Source organism: Sabethes cyaneus, chromosome 2 (genome assembly GCF_943734655.1).
Source record: "Sabethes cyaneus chromosome 2, idSabCyanKW18_F2, whole genome shotgun sequence".
NCBI lineage: Eukaryota > Metazoa > Arthropoda > Insecta > Diptera > Culicidae > Sabethes > Sabethes cyaneus.
The window spans coordinates 126,214,450-126,229,225 of record NC_071354.1 but is presented as its reverse complement, the minus strand read 5'-3'; the positions used below and the strand labels follow the sequence as shown (position 1 = coordinate 126,229,225).

The 14,776-nt window shown below is 40.4% G+C and overlaps 1 protein-coding gene across 1 annotated transcript in view; it reads right to left on the bottom strand.

The window, feature by feature from the left end:
• Nucleotides 1-1,488: 1,488 nt before the first annotated feature.
• Nucleotides 1,489-14,776, bottom strand: part of LOC128738116 (dipeptidyl peptidase 4) — a gene marked incomplete at its 5' end in the record, with an annotated part of 707,787 nt that continues 694,499 nt past the window's right edge. Inside the window, one exon of the mRNA XM_053832982.1 lies at nucleotides 1,489-1,626. Coding sequence (XP_053688957.1) covers nucleotides 1,489-1,626 — 138 coding nt within the window. The remainder of the gene's footprint in view (nucleotides 1,627-14,776) is intronic.

Below are 14,776 nucleotides of genomic sequence, written 5' to 3'. Positions count from 1 at the left end.
CCGTAGCTACAGACAGCAGAAACTGTAACAATTCTAGGAATCATCTACACGAATTTCATACGAACCATGGTTAAACTGAACTGGGATGATTTGCAAACAAAATTCACTAGAATCTTGTTTTTGCATGCAATGAGGACGCTAAATTTACTACAAAAGGTAATGTTTCTGAACACTTTCGCTACCTCCAACATTTGGTACAGCTCTTCCGTTTTACAACCAACCAACGCGCACATAGGTAAGCTAACGTCAGCAATGGGAAAGTTCCTATGGTTCGGCCTTCCCGCGAGAATACCTATGGTTTAGCTAGCACGCGACCGTAGGCAAGGAATCGACAGCTGACATCAGATCAAAAACAACACTATCTATTCGTTAACGGTAAGATAGAGCACCGTCGCTTAATGTACATTACACAGCGCGTGGATAGTGAGCAGTGCTTGCATTGTCCAATAGCAATAGAAACACTGGAACATAAACTGACTCAGTGCCTACGAGTAGCTGATGCGTGGAAGCTGCGACAACAGATGATCGCGACGTGTCTTCCCGGACGCCGAAGAATGAACTACGAAGATATTAAACAACCAGTGCTTAACCGAGTTTCGAAAACAAACAGAACCAAAATACTATGTTTAGTAATAAGTTACATCGGGTAGTAACGCAATAGGTATCAATTCACTAAAAACCACTTTAGAACTATAATTGTAAATAGAAATTTCAATAAACACGACTATGTATACTATTTAAAGAAAATCATTACTATTTCAACCTCTATGATGTACATAAGTGATTTTTAAAAGAAATCTCTATGTTTCAATGGTTGCAGGCGTTGTACTTATGAATCCCCGTCCACGTATTTTCAAAGCCACTTACTAGGGAACAGGGATTTTGCATTAGTATCGCCGTAAACAGCGGAAGAGAGGAGACACGAAGAGAATCTCTCATTTGCTCATAAAATCGAATAACTCACCTGCGACGCTTGCCCCGCAGCGCCTTATATGGTTAAAATATGTACCCTTTGCATGGAATTTTGCACAGCAGATCCTAAATTAAAATAGAAACGTTGTTTATTTTAGTGTTCGACATCGGAACGAAAATTAAAGTCCGGGTTCCGGTCCGGTTAAAAGGCGGCACGAACCTTTATATTCCGACTATAAAGACTAATAATCCGGTCCGATTTGACTCTGTTTAGGTTCCGAAACCGGAACAGAGCCAAATCGGACCAGAATAAAGTCGGAATAACAAAGTTCGTGCCGATTTCTACCGGACCGCGCCGGACCGGAACCCGGACCTCAATTTTCGTTCCGATGTCGAACACTAGTTTATTTGTACGTCAAAAGAGTTTCATTGCGCATATTCAAGAATTTTATTTAATTATATATGTTACATTTAAAGTTACAGTTTTGTGTTTGATATGTAATACAGATTCTTCGCATTAAATTAGAGAAAACTAAAAATATGATTACTGCGCAATTCCACAATTTCCGATATTTTTTACTCGTTTGGTACAAGAGTCTTTTTTGGCTTTTCATCATCCGAGTCTAACGATAAACATCTCTTCAAAAAATCTTCCATGGTTCGATAAGCATGTTCCAGTACTCCGTTTAATGAGTGTCCTTCGTCGGCATAACTCTGTCAATAAAATATTTAGTTTATAGGTATGAATGTTATCAGTTAACAGTATATCAGTATGAAAGCAATTGGTAGGCTATGGTACTCATCACATAATGGAATGGTTCTATTTTATTTTTAATATTTCTATATTATTCTATTAAAATCAAGATTTTAGCGTAGGGAAAAGTAATTAACAGTGGGACAGCAGGAACAGTGAGACAACGAGAACAGGGGTAACATTGCAATTCTCGTTTCGACCACGTTAAGGTGAAATTAGTCGTCATCGATTCTGCAAATTTCAAATGCAGTTTTTTGTTTGAAACAAAAGTTCTGTTCATGAAAATATATTCATTGTGTTCAGATTGGCAAGAAGAATGCAGTGAATACATTTTTAAATACAGAATCCCTGTTTTGTGCCCAAAAACTGCTTCCGAAATCGGGATTTCCGACGAACAGTTAATGATTGCTAGTTTCCCGTTGAACGAATGGGCGAAACGAACCAAAATCACTCGAAACGAGAATCGCAATGTCACTCCAGGTTCGCCATAAAGCAGGGGGAGGTCCCCCAGTACCGGTCACCTAAAGATTTTGACATATATAAAATCAACACTTAGCGTAACTTAAGTTATTATTCGCTGGAAGAGTAATTTAGAAGACTATTTTCCAATAAAAATAGGTTACACGTACTTGCATCACTAATGAACCATTTTAGAAGCCAAATCTGGCTTTAGTTTTCAGAAGGCTTTAGTTTTCGCATAATCAACCCTTTTACATGCATTATGCGACCTTTTGAAAACTAAAGCCAGAAATGAGAAATCGATAAAAATCCATACTTAAAAATTGTGTCTACCAGTACCGGATACTTAATAGAAATCATAACATAAACCAATACAGGGCTTATAGTTCTGAAAAATACATGCTAAAATGTTTAAAATCTCTTATTGCTTGTTGACTAAAAATGTTTGAAAAATTGGTTTGCATAAAAATTAACAATTTTTTATACACTACATCGAAGCTCTTCTGTTTTCTTCGAAAAATTGATCATCAACTGGTTCTCTTGTTTTTTCATAATTAAGATAACCGGCTCAGTATAAGTGATGTTTTCTTTCTTCTCAATGATTTTTTGCAAAATCTTGATTTCGTTCAAGAATTTGACTGATTTTGATTGAATTTGACTGAGCATTTTGCTGTCCGGTATTGGGAGACGGCTCGATGTCCGGTACTGGGTGACGGGAATCACTGGGAACAATTTATATTTTTTGGCGAATTGAATATCTTTGTGGAAAAATGAGCTATGGAGCTTGAAAACTATTTAATGAAAAATATTTTATACACGAAAAACGGAATTTTATGCGACCAAATAATGCTATAATGCTCATCCCAAAATTAGCCGGAGCATAACAATTCGATCGGTGGTAGATAAAACTAACAAATCTCTGTTTTCATGAATGATTCTGACCTATAAAATCACACATGGTAATTTTTTGACCTTTTTATTGATTTTATCATATTATCTGCTAAGGTGCACTATTTGAACTGTAAAAGTCATAAGTGTCCGGTATTGGGAGCTGTCTGGTGCTGGGGGACTTCTCCCTATTCAAGATCCATGATATTTTTCTGGAAAGTGGAGTCTGTGAAACTCCACTTTTTCGTTATCTTCCAAGCAATAAGTGCGCCGAAGATTCCGAAACGATTTAATGCAAAATAGCACTTTTATGAGCGATATCGCACTTTGGATGGTACAATTTTCCTTGCAATTTACAATAATAAAATGCATATTAAATCCAAATTAAAGTTCCTGCATGGAGCTGATATTGACAATCGATTTGTTTTGGAACAGTGTTGGAATTTTTCAACTGAAAATTCAAACACGGTAAATTTTTTTTGCTCAGTGAAAAGCTCCTGTTTGACAGAAAACTGCAGAATTAAATTGGATAAGTTTTCTTTTTATTTAATTTTCATGTTTCGTATTCTACTAAGACGCTCTAAAAACTTTAGACACTTTAAGCAAGCAAATCTCACGTTTCACAAATGCCAACTACGATCTGTAGGATAAATATGGGAATAAACAAATAAAATAAAATTTAAAATATATGCGTTTGCTTAAAATACTACTTGAGTATCCCTATCATGCGTGGCAAGCTGCTTCATGCATAACAACCGAGTTTTCGTGTCATTCATAGTCTTTTTCAGCGAAAGGCGCTACTTTTGCCCTTCCTGAGCATTCGCTCTTCTGTTAGGGGAAGTAAGAAGATCACCAACTATATAAACTGGCGTACAAGCCAGCCTCGTTCTTTCGGAATTCTGATGCAGTACAGTACTCAGTACACATCTCTGGAGCCGCCACAAGCTGAGAGCCATTTGCTCATTAAATTCAACCGCTTGCACGACGCCGGGTGGAGCAGTCATAACTCGGCAACCGCTGCTAGCTGAGGACCATCTTTGGGGATAGCATTTGTTGCTGAGGACAAGCAGTTGCTCGCATGACGCCGGACGATGACGACAGGAAGAGGCGTGCCCCGACAGACGCAAAATGATGCAAAACTACGACAATGGTGCAAACGGTAGCAGCGAACAACATTTGATCAAAAGGTGGGTACATAACGTTTGCGCTCTGAGAATCAGCGTATTTTCTCGACGAAGAGTAGAAAATGATTTTCTCATTGAAGAATTAGAATCGTTGTTCTGTAAAGAGTCTATATTTCAATTGAAATGGTGAAATATAGTGTAAGTATCTGATAGAAATGGCGGACATTGTGTTATCGAATACTGAAATAGTTCTTCGATAGAAAGGGCGAAGAATGCTAATGTGTTGGTTAAAGAGAAAGGCCTTTTGTTTCTCTGTTCTTCGATGGAAATGACGGAGAATAGAGATGAAGGTTGCATGAAATACAAATTTCCTCATAACTCGAAAACTAATCAAGCAAATGGAACCAGATTTGATATGTGGGTGTTTTTGGAGACAAGAATTTTTACTATGGTGAATTGAATCCTCTCCCCATCTTAGGAGGGGGGGCTCCTATACAAATGAAATACAAATTTCCTCATAACTCGAGAACTAATTAATCAAATGGAACCATATGTGGCATGTGGGTGTTTTAGGAGGCATGAATTTTTTCTATGGTGAATTGAGACCCCTCTATTCTTTAGCAGGGGAATTATGACCCCTCTCCCTTTTAATAGGGGGGGCTTCCATACACATGAAATATAAATTTTCTCATAATTCGAGAACCAATCAAGCAAATGGAACAAAATTTGACATTTGGGTGTTTATGGAAACAAGAATTTTGACGTAGGACTACGTCTTTGTTTACTATACTGGGATTGGGTAGCACTTTGTAAAAACGAAAAATAGAAGTGTAACGTTTGAATGAAATATTTCAAACGCGAATAGCTACTATACTACTGAACGAAACATAACAGTTAATATGTCGTTGGATAGATAAAATGTCCAGCAATTTTATAGTAACATATTAATAATAATTTTTTATACGCTAAATAGTGAAAATGTGTGTAAAGTTTTAAGGTCGAATTTTCCCATACATTTCCCTTGTGATCGCCTAGCTTCACAGGCACGGACGACAATTAGATACACCAAAGGATTTGGATCCAAATGATAACCTTTGAGACCACTTTGTAAGCCACACCCCTTTTCCAATCCAATTGGCAACATCGATGGCTATTGACGGAAACACCGACCCCGAAGACAAGCGGAATCAGCGGGCAATGGCCAACGTGAATCCCACACGATACACTTTACGTTACATTTTGCATTATCCCCATCGCAGACATGCGAAATTGTTCGATAGCTTGCTCAATCAGTGTCGGACAATCATTTAAGCAGCAGCAGCCGATATGGTTTCCTCCACCACCTACACTAGCTTACAAGTAGCAGTGGCAGTGCCAGTGACTATAAAAGGGTACACTTGGTTCGGCACCTGCCCATTTAGCGCACGATCGCACTGACGGATGGTCAGTATTTATCATCGACGGCTATTGGTGGCGAAACCAACGGCATTTGGCGGCAACACCGACAGCAATTGGAGGTAAAAACGATGGCATTTTGACGGCAACACCGGCAATTGGATGCAAATCCAAGGACTTTTGCGGCAATTAATGGCAATTCGAGGCATACCCGATGGCATTTGGGCGGCAGTTTCAATGGCAATTATCGCAAACCAACACTGAAGGCAAATGGAAACGGATCGACGGACGGGCAGCAAATTCTGCAGCAGGCCATTGTGGTTTTAAACAGTTCTTATAAGAACTATAGTAATTGAAGAATGGAAAGATTTTTCTACACTTTCTAAATGGTTAACGTTCCATTTTGCATTATACCTTGGTAAACATGGAAAGTACTTGCTCATTCAGCGTCGGATAATCATTTGAGCAGCAGCAGCAGTCGATCTGGTTTCCCCCAACACCTACACTAGCTTACAAGTAGCAGCGGCAGTGCCAGTCAGGGCTGGTAACGGTCAGTTTCGTCACTGACGCTAAACGAAAACCAAAAACAAAAAGTCACCCTGCAAAATAGTCAGTCCCAAGCATTTTTTGTCAGTAACAAAAAATCACTGACTATAATCTGGTAAAATTAAATCAGGACGCATCCAGGGTAGGTGACGGTCAGTTTAGTAAGCGACGTTTGACTATAACCAAAAATAAATAGTCGCGCAGCAAAAATAGTCGTTTCCATGCGTTTTTGTCAGTGACAAAAAAGCCCGATTCTTTATTTGGAAGACGTAAAAATGTTCCCAATTTGATGATTTGGAACCAGGGAAGGTATTTATTAGGTGGATGGATGGATGGATTGTTTAATACCATTTGTTCGAAATTGGATGTTTGACGCCGTTTTGATATGCAAGATGGCGGTTTACAATTTAAGTTATTTTGGTAATTTTGCAAGAGATTCTATACAATAATGATATTTTTGGAATGGGAAAGTTGTCAGAGTTAAAAAATCAACATTAGACGCAATTTTGAAATCCAAGATGGCGGACTATTATTTATCATTTTGCATGAAAACCCTTGCAATATATACCTATTTGGAATGCGGTTGACGGCTAGAAGTCGAAAATCGATGTTTGACGCCATTTTGAAATCCAAGATGGCGGACTATTGATTAGCATTTTGCATGAAAACCCTTGCAATATCTACCTTTTTGGAATGCGGTTGACGGCTAGAAGTCGAAGATCGATGTTTGACGCCATTTTGAAATCCAAGATTGCGGACTATTGATTAGCATTTTGCATGAAAACCCTTGCAATATATACCTTTTTGGAATGCGGTTGACGGCTAGAAGTCGAAAATCGATGTTTGACGCCATTTTGAAATTCAACATGGCGGACTATTGATTAGCATTTTGCATGGAAACCCTTGCAATATATACCTTTTTGGAATGCGGTTGACGGCTACAAGTCGAAAATCGATGTTTGAGGCCATTTTGAAATCCAAGATTGCGGACTATTGATTAGCATTTTGCATGAAAACCCTTGCAATATAGTGGTTATTTTATCTACCCATCCGAAAATTTTTGGTAGATATATTTGGAAAGTAGACAATTTTGGGGAAAAATAAATTGTTCCAAAATAATTTAAATGAACAAAAAATATTGTTATTATTATTTGTTGGGGCCGAACGGCACCACTGCCAAGCGATCATATGCAACTGACATATTCGTTCGGTCACACTTTGCGACAGGCCAAATTACACCTATTGACAGCTATCTGTCACGCTAGCTTCTGCACTAGAAATACCTCTTTCTTTTCTGTTCAACCATTATCACATAGAGACGTACAGTGAGAGCTATAATTATAATTAGAATTGTGGAAGGCATTCCTGGATCGAAGAATACACGTAGGAGACTAAATGTAAGTTTGATTATGTTACATAAATTACTCTGAAATACCTACTTAAACACTGTAACACATTTGTAAAACCTATTTCTCTTTCTATTAAAATCAGCTTTGAGCTCGCGTTATACATATAAATTCGCGTGCTGAAAAGAGGTCCGAAAACGTCCCAACATTAAACTCAAAGATTTATCTGGAGGACACGCTGATCGGAATCGATACAGGATGCCGGAAACCAGCCAATTTGACTGCCAGCTGTGCGAGTTGGCTAACAGCATCGACGATATGGTGCAATGTGACGAATGTCACAAGTGGTATCACTACGGCTGCGCTGGATTCGACGACGGGAAAGTGGATGAAGATTGGAAGTGCCCTACGTGTGTCTCACGATCCACTGCTGAGAAAGACGGCACGAATCAATCCAATCCCCGAGCTACGGAATTACCGGGTGTAGCAGCGAGTGGTAACGACTCAATCACACCGCGTGCCCAACTTAACCTCAAACTGCTTGAGGAACAAAAGACGCACTTGATGAAGGAAATCGAGCTGGAGCATAAAAACCAGCTTCAACGAAAATTGCTGCTGTTGGAAAAGGAAACATGGAAGGCGCGTTTCGATATCTTGAATGCTACCGGAGGAGAAATAGACAGTGCCGGGTGTCTCAACGACTGGTCTAAGCGGCTGAACCAGATCGTGGCCAGCCCCGTTCAGCAATCTTCTGCTTCGTCCGGTGCAATAGCGGTCCCTGTTACCAGTTCTGCAAGGAGCAATGAGCAACTGATTCCTGTCGCGGGAGCACAGTCCGCTCCGGCGAGGCATGCCTTGCCGTCATCAGCAGTTGTGCTGCCAATAGTGGAGGAAAGTGCGCCTACATCGCAACCAATTGCAAACACACGCTCTCTCAATCATCGAATGGAGCAGCCATCGTTAAGCGCCTACGCAGTTGGTCACGGTTCGAGCTTCATGCACGAGTTTCTTCCTGGAGGAGAGGCATACCGCCTGGGTTCGTCGACGCCGACTACCGCGACCCGTGTTGCACCAGCATATTGTACCAGCTCCACGCAGTGCCTACCACCTTCTATCAGTTCGGTGGGTCAACCTGGTAGTAATCAGTTACAGAATATGAATCATTACCAGCAATACCAGGTAACCAATGGCGTAGAAAACCTCACGCCAGCAGTACAGGTCACTTGTACACCATATGCAAGTAACAGCGTAGGGTTTAGACCACAAGTAAATGTTAATACACACACTACACATGCACACTCTTTTCTTCCTACGAGCTACTATCAAACTCCTCAAGTGCCTCTTAACATTCACACGACGCCTGTGGTTAACAGTGACGATATTTCGCCTACGCCACGCCAGTTAGCAGCAAGGCAGGTCATGCCTAAAGAGCTTCCATCGTTTAGCGGCCATCCGGAGGAATGGCCAATGTTTTTTAGTGCATTTAATACATCCACTGAAGCATGTGGATACAGTTTCGTAGAGAATCTCGGTCGTCTCCAACGGTGCCTGAGAGGTTCGGCGCTGGAAGCAGTGCGTAGCCGGCTTTTACTACCCGCTTCAGTGCCGAACGTGATGCAAACGCTGCAGTTGTTGTATGGTCGTCCGGAGCAAATTATTTATGCTCTGCTCCAGAAGGTGAGAGATGTAGCGCCGCCCAAGGCAGAAAATTTGTGTACGATTGTGACCTTCGGGATGGCAGTGCAGAACTTCTGCGACCACCTAGAAGCCGCAGGACAGCACGCACACCTGTCCAACCCAGTGCTACTGCAGGAATTAATAGATAAATTGCCTGCCAGTTTAAAGTTGGATTGGGTGGCATTTAAGCGACAGTTTATGGCAGCCGATCTGCGCGTGTTCAGTAAATTTATGTCACAGTTAGTGTCGGCTGCGGCAGAAGTAACGTTAACACTCGATCCAAAAGTAGTGAGGTCGAAAGGGGAAGAAAACCTTAAGAGATTCGTTAATGCTCATATTGCAGTGGTCAATCAATCAGTCGTAGAGACGCCGCGTACTGAGTCCGTTGGAACTGTTTCACCAGTCGCATGCTTTGTTTGCGGGGAAACGGAGCATAGGGTGAAAGAGTGTAATATTTTCAAAAACATGCATAGCGATGATCGCTGGAAAGCCGTTCATAGATTTTACCTGTGTCGCATTTGCCTCGGTAAACATGGTAGGAAGCCGTGTCGGTCATCGGCACGCTGTGGGGAGAATGGATGTGAATTGCGCCATCATCCACTTCTACACGGAGTTTCAGCAAACCAATCAACCAAAGCCAAGCCTCTGCTCCGGGATGGAGAAAATCGTCAGCGAACAGTGCAATCGGAAGGTGTGAATGCTCATCACACTCCGTGCTCTACCCTGCTTCGCATGGTACCGGTGAAACTCTATAACGGGGAGCGAAGCATCGAAACAGTTGCTCTCTTAGATGAAGCTTCAGCTGTTACGCTTTTGGAAAAAGATATTGCTGATGCAATGCAGCTTCAAGGAACTAGACAGCGCCTCTGTCTGGGCTGGACAGGCAACATCACCAGAGAGGAAAACAATTCCCGGCTAGTGAAAGTTCAGGTTTCGAGCATCGAAGGGGGTACACGATACACGTTGGAAGATGTTCGCACGATTGATTCGCTTGCGCTGCCAGCCCAATCGATGCGTTACGAAGAGTATGCTCTTCGTTATAGCCACTTGAGAAAGCTGCCAGTGCGTGATTTTGAATACAAAACTCCTGGAATTCTTATCGGTGCCAAAAACGCCAATCTCACCACCACCCAACGGACACGGGAGGGTCGTGTGGGAGAGCCAGTAGCAGCCAAAACCCGCCTGGGGTGGGCCATTTACGGGCCCGTTTCGAAGGGCTCAAGCTTCTATAGCTGCAATCTGCATATGTGCGCGTCAGTAGAAGGTTGTCCTGAGTCCACCAGTGATAAACGTGCACAAGCCGTACTAGAGAAGACCACGAAGGGGATGTCTGCGGCTGATTCACGCAGTGTTTGGTACTTACCAGCAAACAATGAACGCAACCCGAAGAAACCGACTAAAATCCGTACCGTTTGGGAGGCAGCTGCGACGGTGGACAGCATGCTGCTGAAGGGACCGGATTTAGTCCGACCATTACTAGACGTGTTGTATGGATTCCGTGAAAGACAGATCGCCGTTGTCGGAGATATCATGAAAATATTCCTTAAAATTTGGACTAGCCGAGAGGATCGTTATACTCAGTCGCTTCTCCGGCCTGGCGAACCGGATCCTCACGTGAAGAAATTTATTATTGACGTGGCCATCTTTGGGGCTACGTGCTCGCCCTGCCCGGCGCAGTTTATGAAGGATCGGAATATAGCCGAGTATGCCGAACAGTACTCGCGAGCAGGAGCCATTCAACATCGCCACTATGGCGACGAAGATTTGCAGAGCTTCGACAATGAAGACAAGGGCTATGAGGTCATCGAGGAGGGCAAAAATGTGCACAGTCAAAGAGGGTTTACCATTCTAATCTGGCTGTCTAAATCGACGGCGGGCTTAGAGCATATCAGCGAAGTTAATACCAGTTCATCAAAAACCAGCACCCAAATCAAACGTGTCTTGGGGATGCAGTGGCGGACCAAAGAAGATGTTTTGCTATTCTCTAGTGATCTCAATTGGGAGGCAGTTCCTCCTACAAAAAGAGGCTTCCTGGTCAACCAGCTCTGGTGTCTACGGATCCGTGAAAATCTGCCGACAATCTCGATGCGCACCAAATGGTTCGAAGAGGCGAGGGGTCCCAAGGTAGGAGATCCTTTTGTCATCATGACCAAATCTGTTCGTAATGAATGGCGGCGGGGACAAATCATATCTGTCATGAAAGCGCGCAATCAGTGCGTTACACAGGTCCTAGTGAAGATTTCAGGCGGAGTACAACGTCGACCAGTAACGATGTTTGCGGTTCTGGATATCGGGACGTCTAAGGAAGAGCAAGAAGAGAGTAATGCAGTACTGCCAGAAGATCTTAACTTGCATTACGGGTCGGGGGATGTTGGGGCCGAACGGCACCACTGCCAAGCGATCATATGCAACTGACATATTCGTTCGGTCACACTTTGCGACAGGCCAAATTACACCTATTGACAGCTATCTGTCACGCTAGCTTCTGCACTAGAAATACCTCTTTCTTTTCTGTTCAACCATTATCACATAGAGACGTACAGTGAGAGCTATAATTATAATTAGAATTGTGGAAGGCATTCCTGGATCGAAGAATACACGTAGGAGACTAAATGTAAGTTTGATTATGTTACATAAATTACTCTGAAATACCTACTTAAACACTGTAACACATTTGTAAAACCTATTTCTCTTTCTATTAAAATCAGCTTTGAGCTCGCGTTATACATATAAATTCGCGTGCTGAAAAGAGGTCCGAAAACGTCCCAACATTATTCATATTTTTCAATTATGTATTATTTCAGCGTAATTTTACGCATAGGGCTCATTTTATTCATATCAACCATTAGCCATAATGCATCCCGCATAGAAATGCATAACGAATATTAATGTAAAAACATTACGGTTACTATGAATTTTACTGTTTACAACACTTTATGCTGTAACTTCACTTTTCATATTAATGTAAAAACTTTACGAATACAATGAATTTTATTGTTTACTACACTTTATGCTGTAACTTCACTGTACCGTTCTTGGAAAAATTTTCATATAATTCGGCAACAATGCAAATTGTTTAGAAGCAGGAAATAATCTCTATCTAAGGTCCAATCCTTGGCAGGTTGAGTTATTTGTAGACACAAATTGTGTCTCTTCCTCCGTCTACTGTAGAAACCACCGATCGAGAAGTTTAATCTAATTCGTTTTACTGACGGGACGACGACATTATGCAGGCGCTTGCGACTTACTTGTTCGTCTGTCAACATATTAGCCGCGATTCTTAACGCGGGTGTTCGGGGAAAGGCTCCGTTCCTATGAAATAGACCAACCTCGTTGTTTCTACGTCTTGACATCGAATGAGGTGTCAGGCATATAATTAAGTTTTTATAACGGTAGATTTTACAATTGAAAGGGAACGATAGAAGACAGTCATAAAACAAAGAGTCGATAGGATATAACAGATTGAGATAAGGCGTGAATGGGAAAGAGCGGAATTTGTTTATGTAGGTGTACTGACCTCTAATACTTTCCTAATATGAGCGATGAATGCGGCTCGAAAATCATAATAGTTCGAAGCCTATCAAATTCATTATATCTTCAAAAACATGAAATACCGTAATTAATCAGCCGGTTTTATTTTGTCCTAATAATCCGAAAGCCTACAATTTTTTTTGCAGAACTCACCTTAAATTTCATTGTAACTTCGTTGTAAAACAATGTAAAACTTATAGTGAATGTACCACAAATTTTACTGGTTTTGGTTTTTATTTGTATGGGAAAAAGTCGAAAAATTTAGTGTTACATCACTTAATCACCCCCTTATTCGCTGTAAAATTGGCGGTTTCCATTAAAATTTACTGTGAAAACAGCGGTATTCATGGTAACTTCAGTGTAACTTTTACAAAGATTTTCACTGTTCACTGGTTCACTGGATTTTCACTGGTTTTTCGAAGTTTTTCAATGTTTGTAACAGTGAAATTTAATGTTTTTTTGCTATACATTTTTATTCGGGATGTCAACTCAGCAATACAGTGAACTCTCGGAAAAGTTAACTCTCTGAAAAGTTAATTGTTCAGAAAAGTTAAGCGAATATCAGCTCTTATTCAACGCTCTAAAGTTAATTTTTGCCTTAACTTTTCTGAGAGTTTGAATTTATTGATTGTCCAAGCGTTCGTCCCAACACGTGTGTTTACCTTTTATCTTTGATTCTCATTTTTCTGTTTATGGTCGCGTTTCCACAGTTTCATACAGAGTCGCATCATAACTGGGATTAAATTAAACTTTTGTACCGAACAGTTGTAACAATAGTTCAATACGGGCACATAGTTACTTCAGGATTATTGATAACATACTGAAAAAGCGCAAACTTTGAATGAATCTTAAATGCAAAAGAAGGACCAGCAAGGAACTAAAAACATTATCAAAATGTAGTCGCATCCTACGAAAAAAAAGTAAACCAATGTAATCGACTATTTTAAACTCACTAAAAGGAACTAAGTATTATTTCATAAAGATCTTGCTGCATATTTCTTTCCATTACAACTTGCAAATACATAAAAATGTGTATGCTATATCTCGGAATGCATTTTTCGCTTTTGTATTTATCATTTTCAATCATTTTTAGGACTACTCGGAAAAGTTAATATTTCGGAAAAGTTAATCGACCCATTCCCCAACCAATTAACTTTTCCGAGAGTCCACTGTATTATGAAAAAAGACATATTGAAATTCAAAATTGCTCCGATTTTATTCAAATTTTGTGTACTTATTCCTTTACAGTAAATTTTAGATCCGTATTTTCATTTGGTACTTAGGATTCTCTTTTCGGAGTCAGTGTGGTCCCAAAAGTTGCAAGTTTTCTTTAAATCGGTTTAATGGATCAAAAGAGTTAAATTTTTAAAGAAAGATAATCTTTTGATTAGAATATTTAAAGAAAGAAAGGTGACAACCATAGTTCATAGCGGAGACGGGATGTTAAAAATATGCATTACAAAATAAATGGAAGTTTTAATTTAATTTAATTTATTTACTTGTTTTACTTTGACGAAGTTACTTTGCGTATTTGACTTCAGCATTATTATACGCATTCTGTGTATAATTACGTACCACAGCTGCCATATAGTAAACTGTAATATACAAAGAAATATTCCCTATTATTCATAAATTCATGAAATCTTCCAAATTTTCATGCCTCATGGTTGAAATGACAATTAAAAACAAGGTAGATAAAACAGGGTCTAAATGGTAGTCATTCATGGCCGTCAACCGCATTCCAAAAAAGCATATATTGCAAGATTTTTCATGCCAAATGCTATATAATAATCCGCCATCTTGGCTTTTAAAATGGCGTCAAATATTGATTTTCGACTTCTAGCCGTCAACGGCATTCCAAAAAAGTATATATTGCAAGGGTTTCCATGCAAAATGCTAATCTATAGTCCACCATCTTGGATTCCAAAACGGCGTCAAACATCGATTTCGACTTCTAGTCGTCACCCGCATTCTAAAAAAGTATATATAGCAAGGGTTATCACCACATACTAAAAATATACATTTTTTGGGAACTGGACCTTAGTTCCCGGACTGGTTCTTCCCTTGCGCGTGGACTGTATCACGGAAACCGAAAGTTGACCAAATCACAGCGCCTATCGCTATCGTTGGGGTAAAACGCGCGT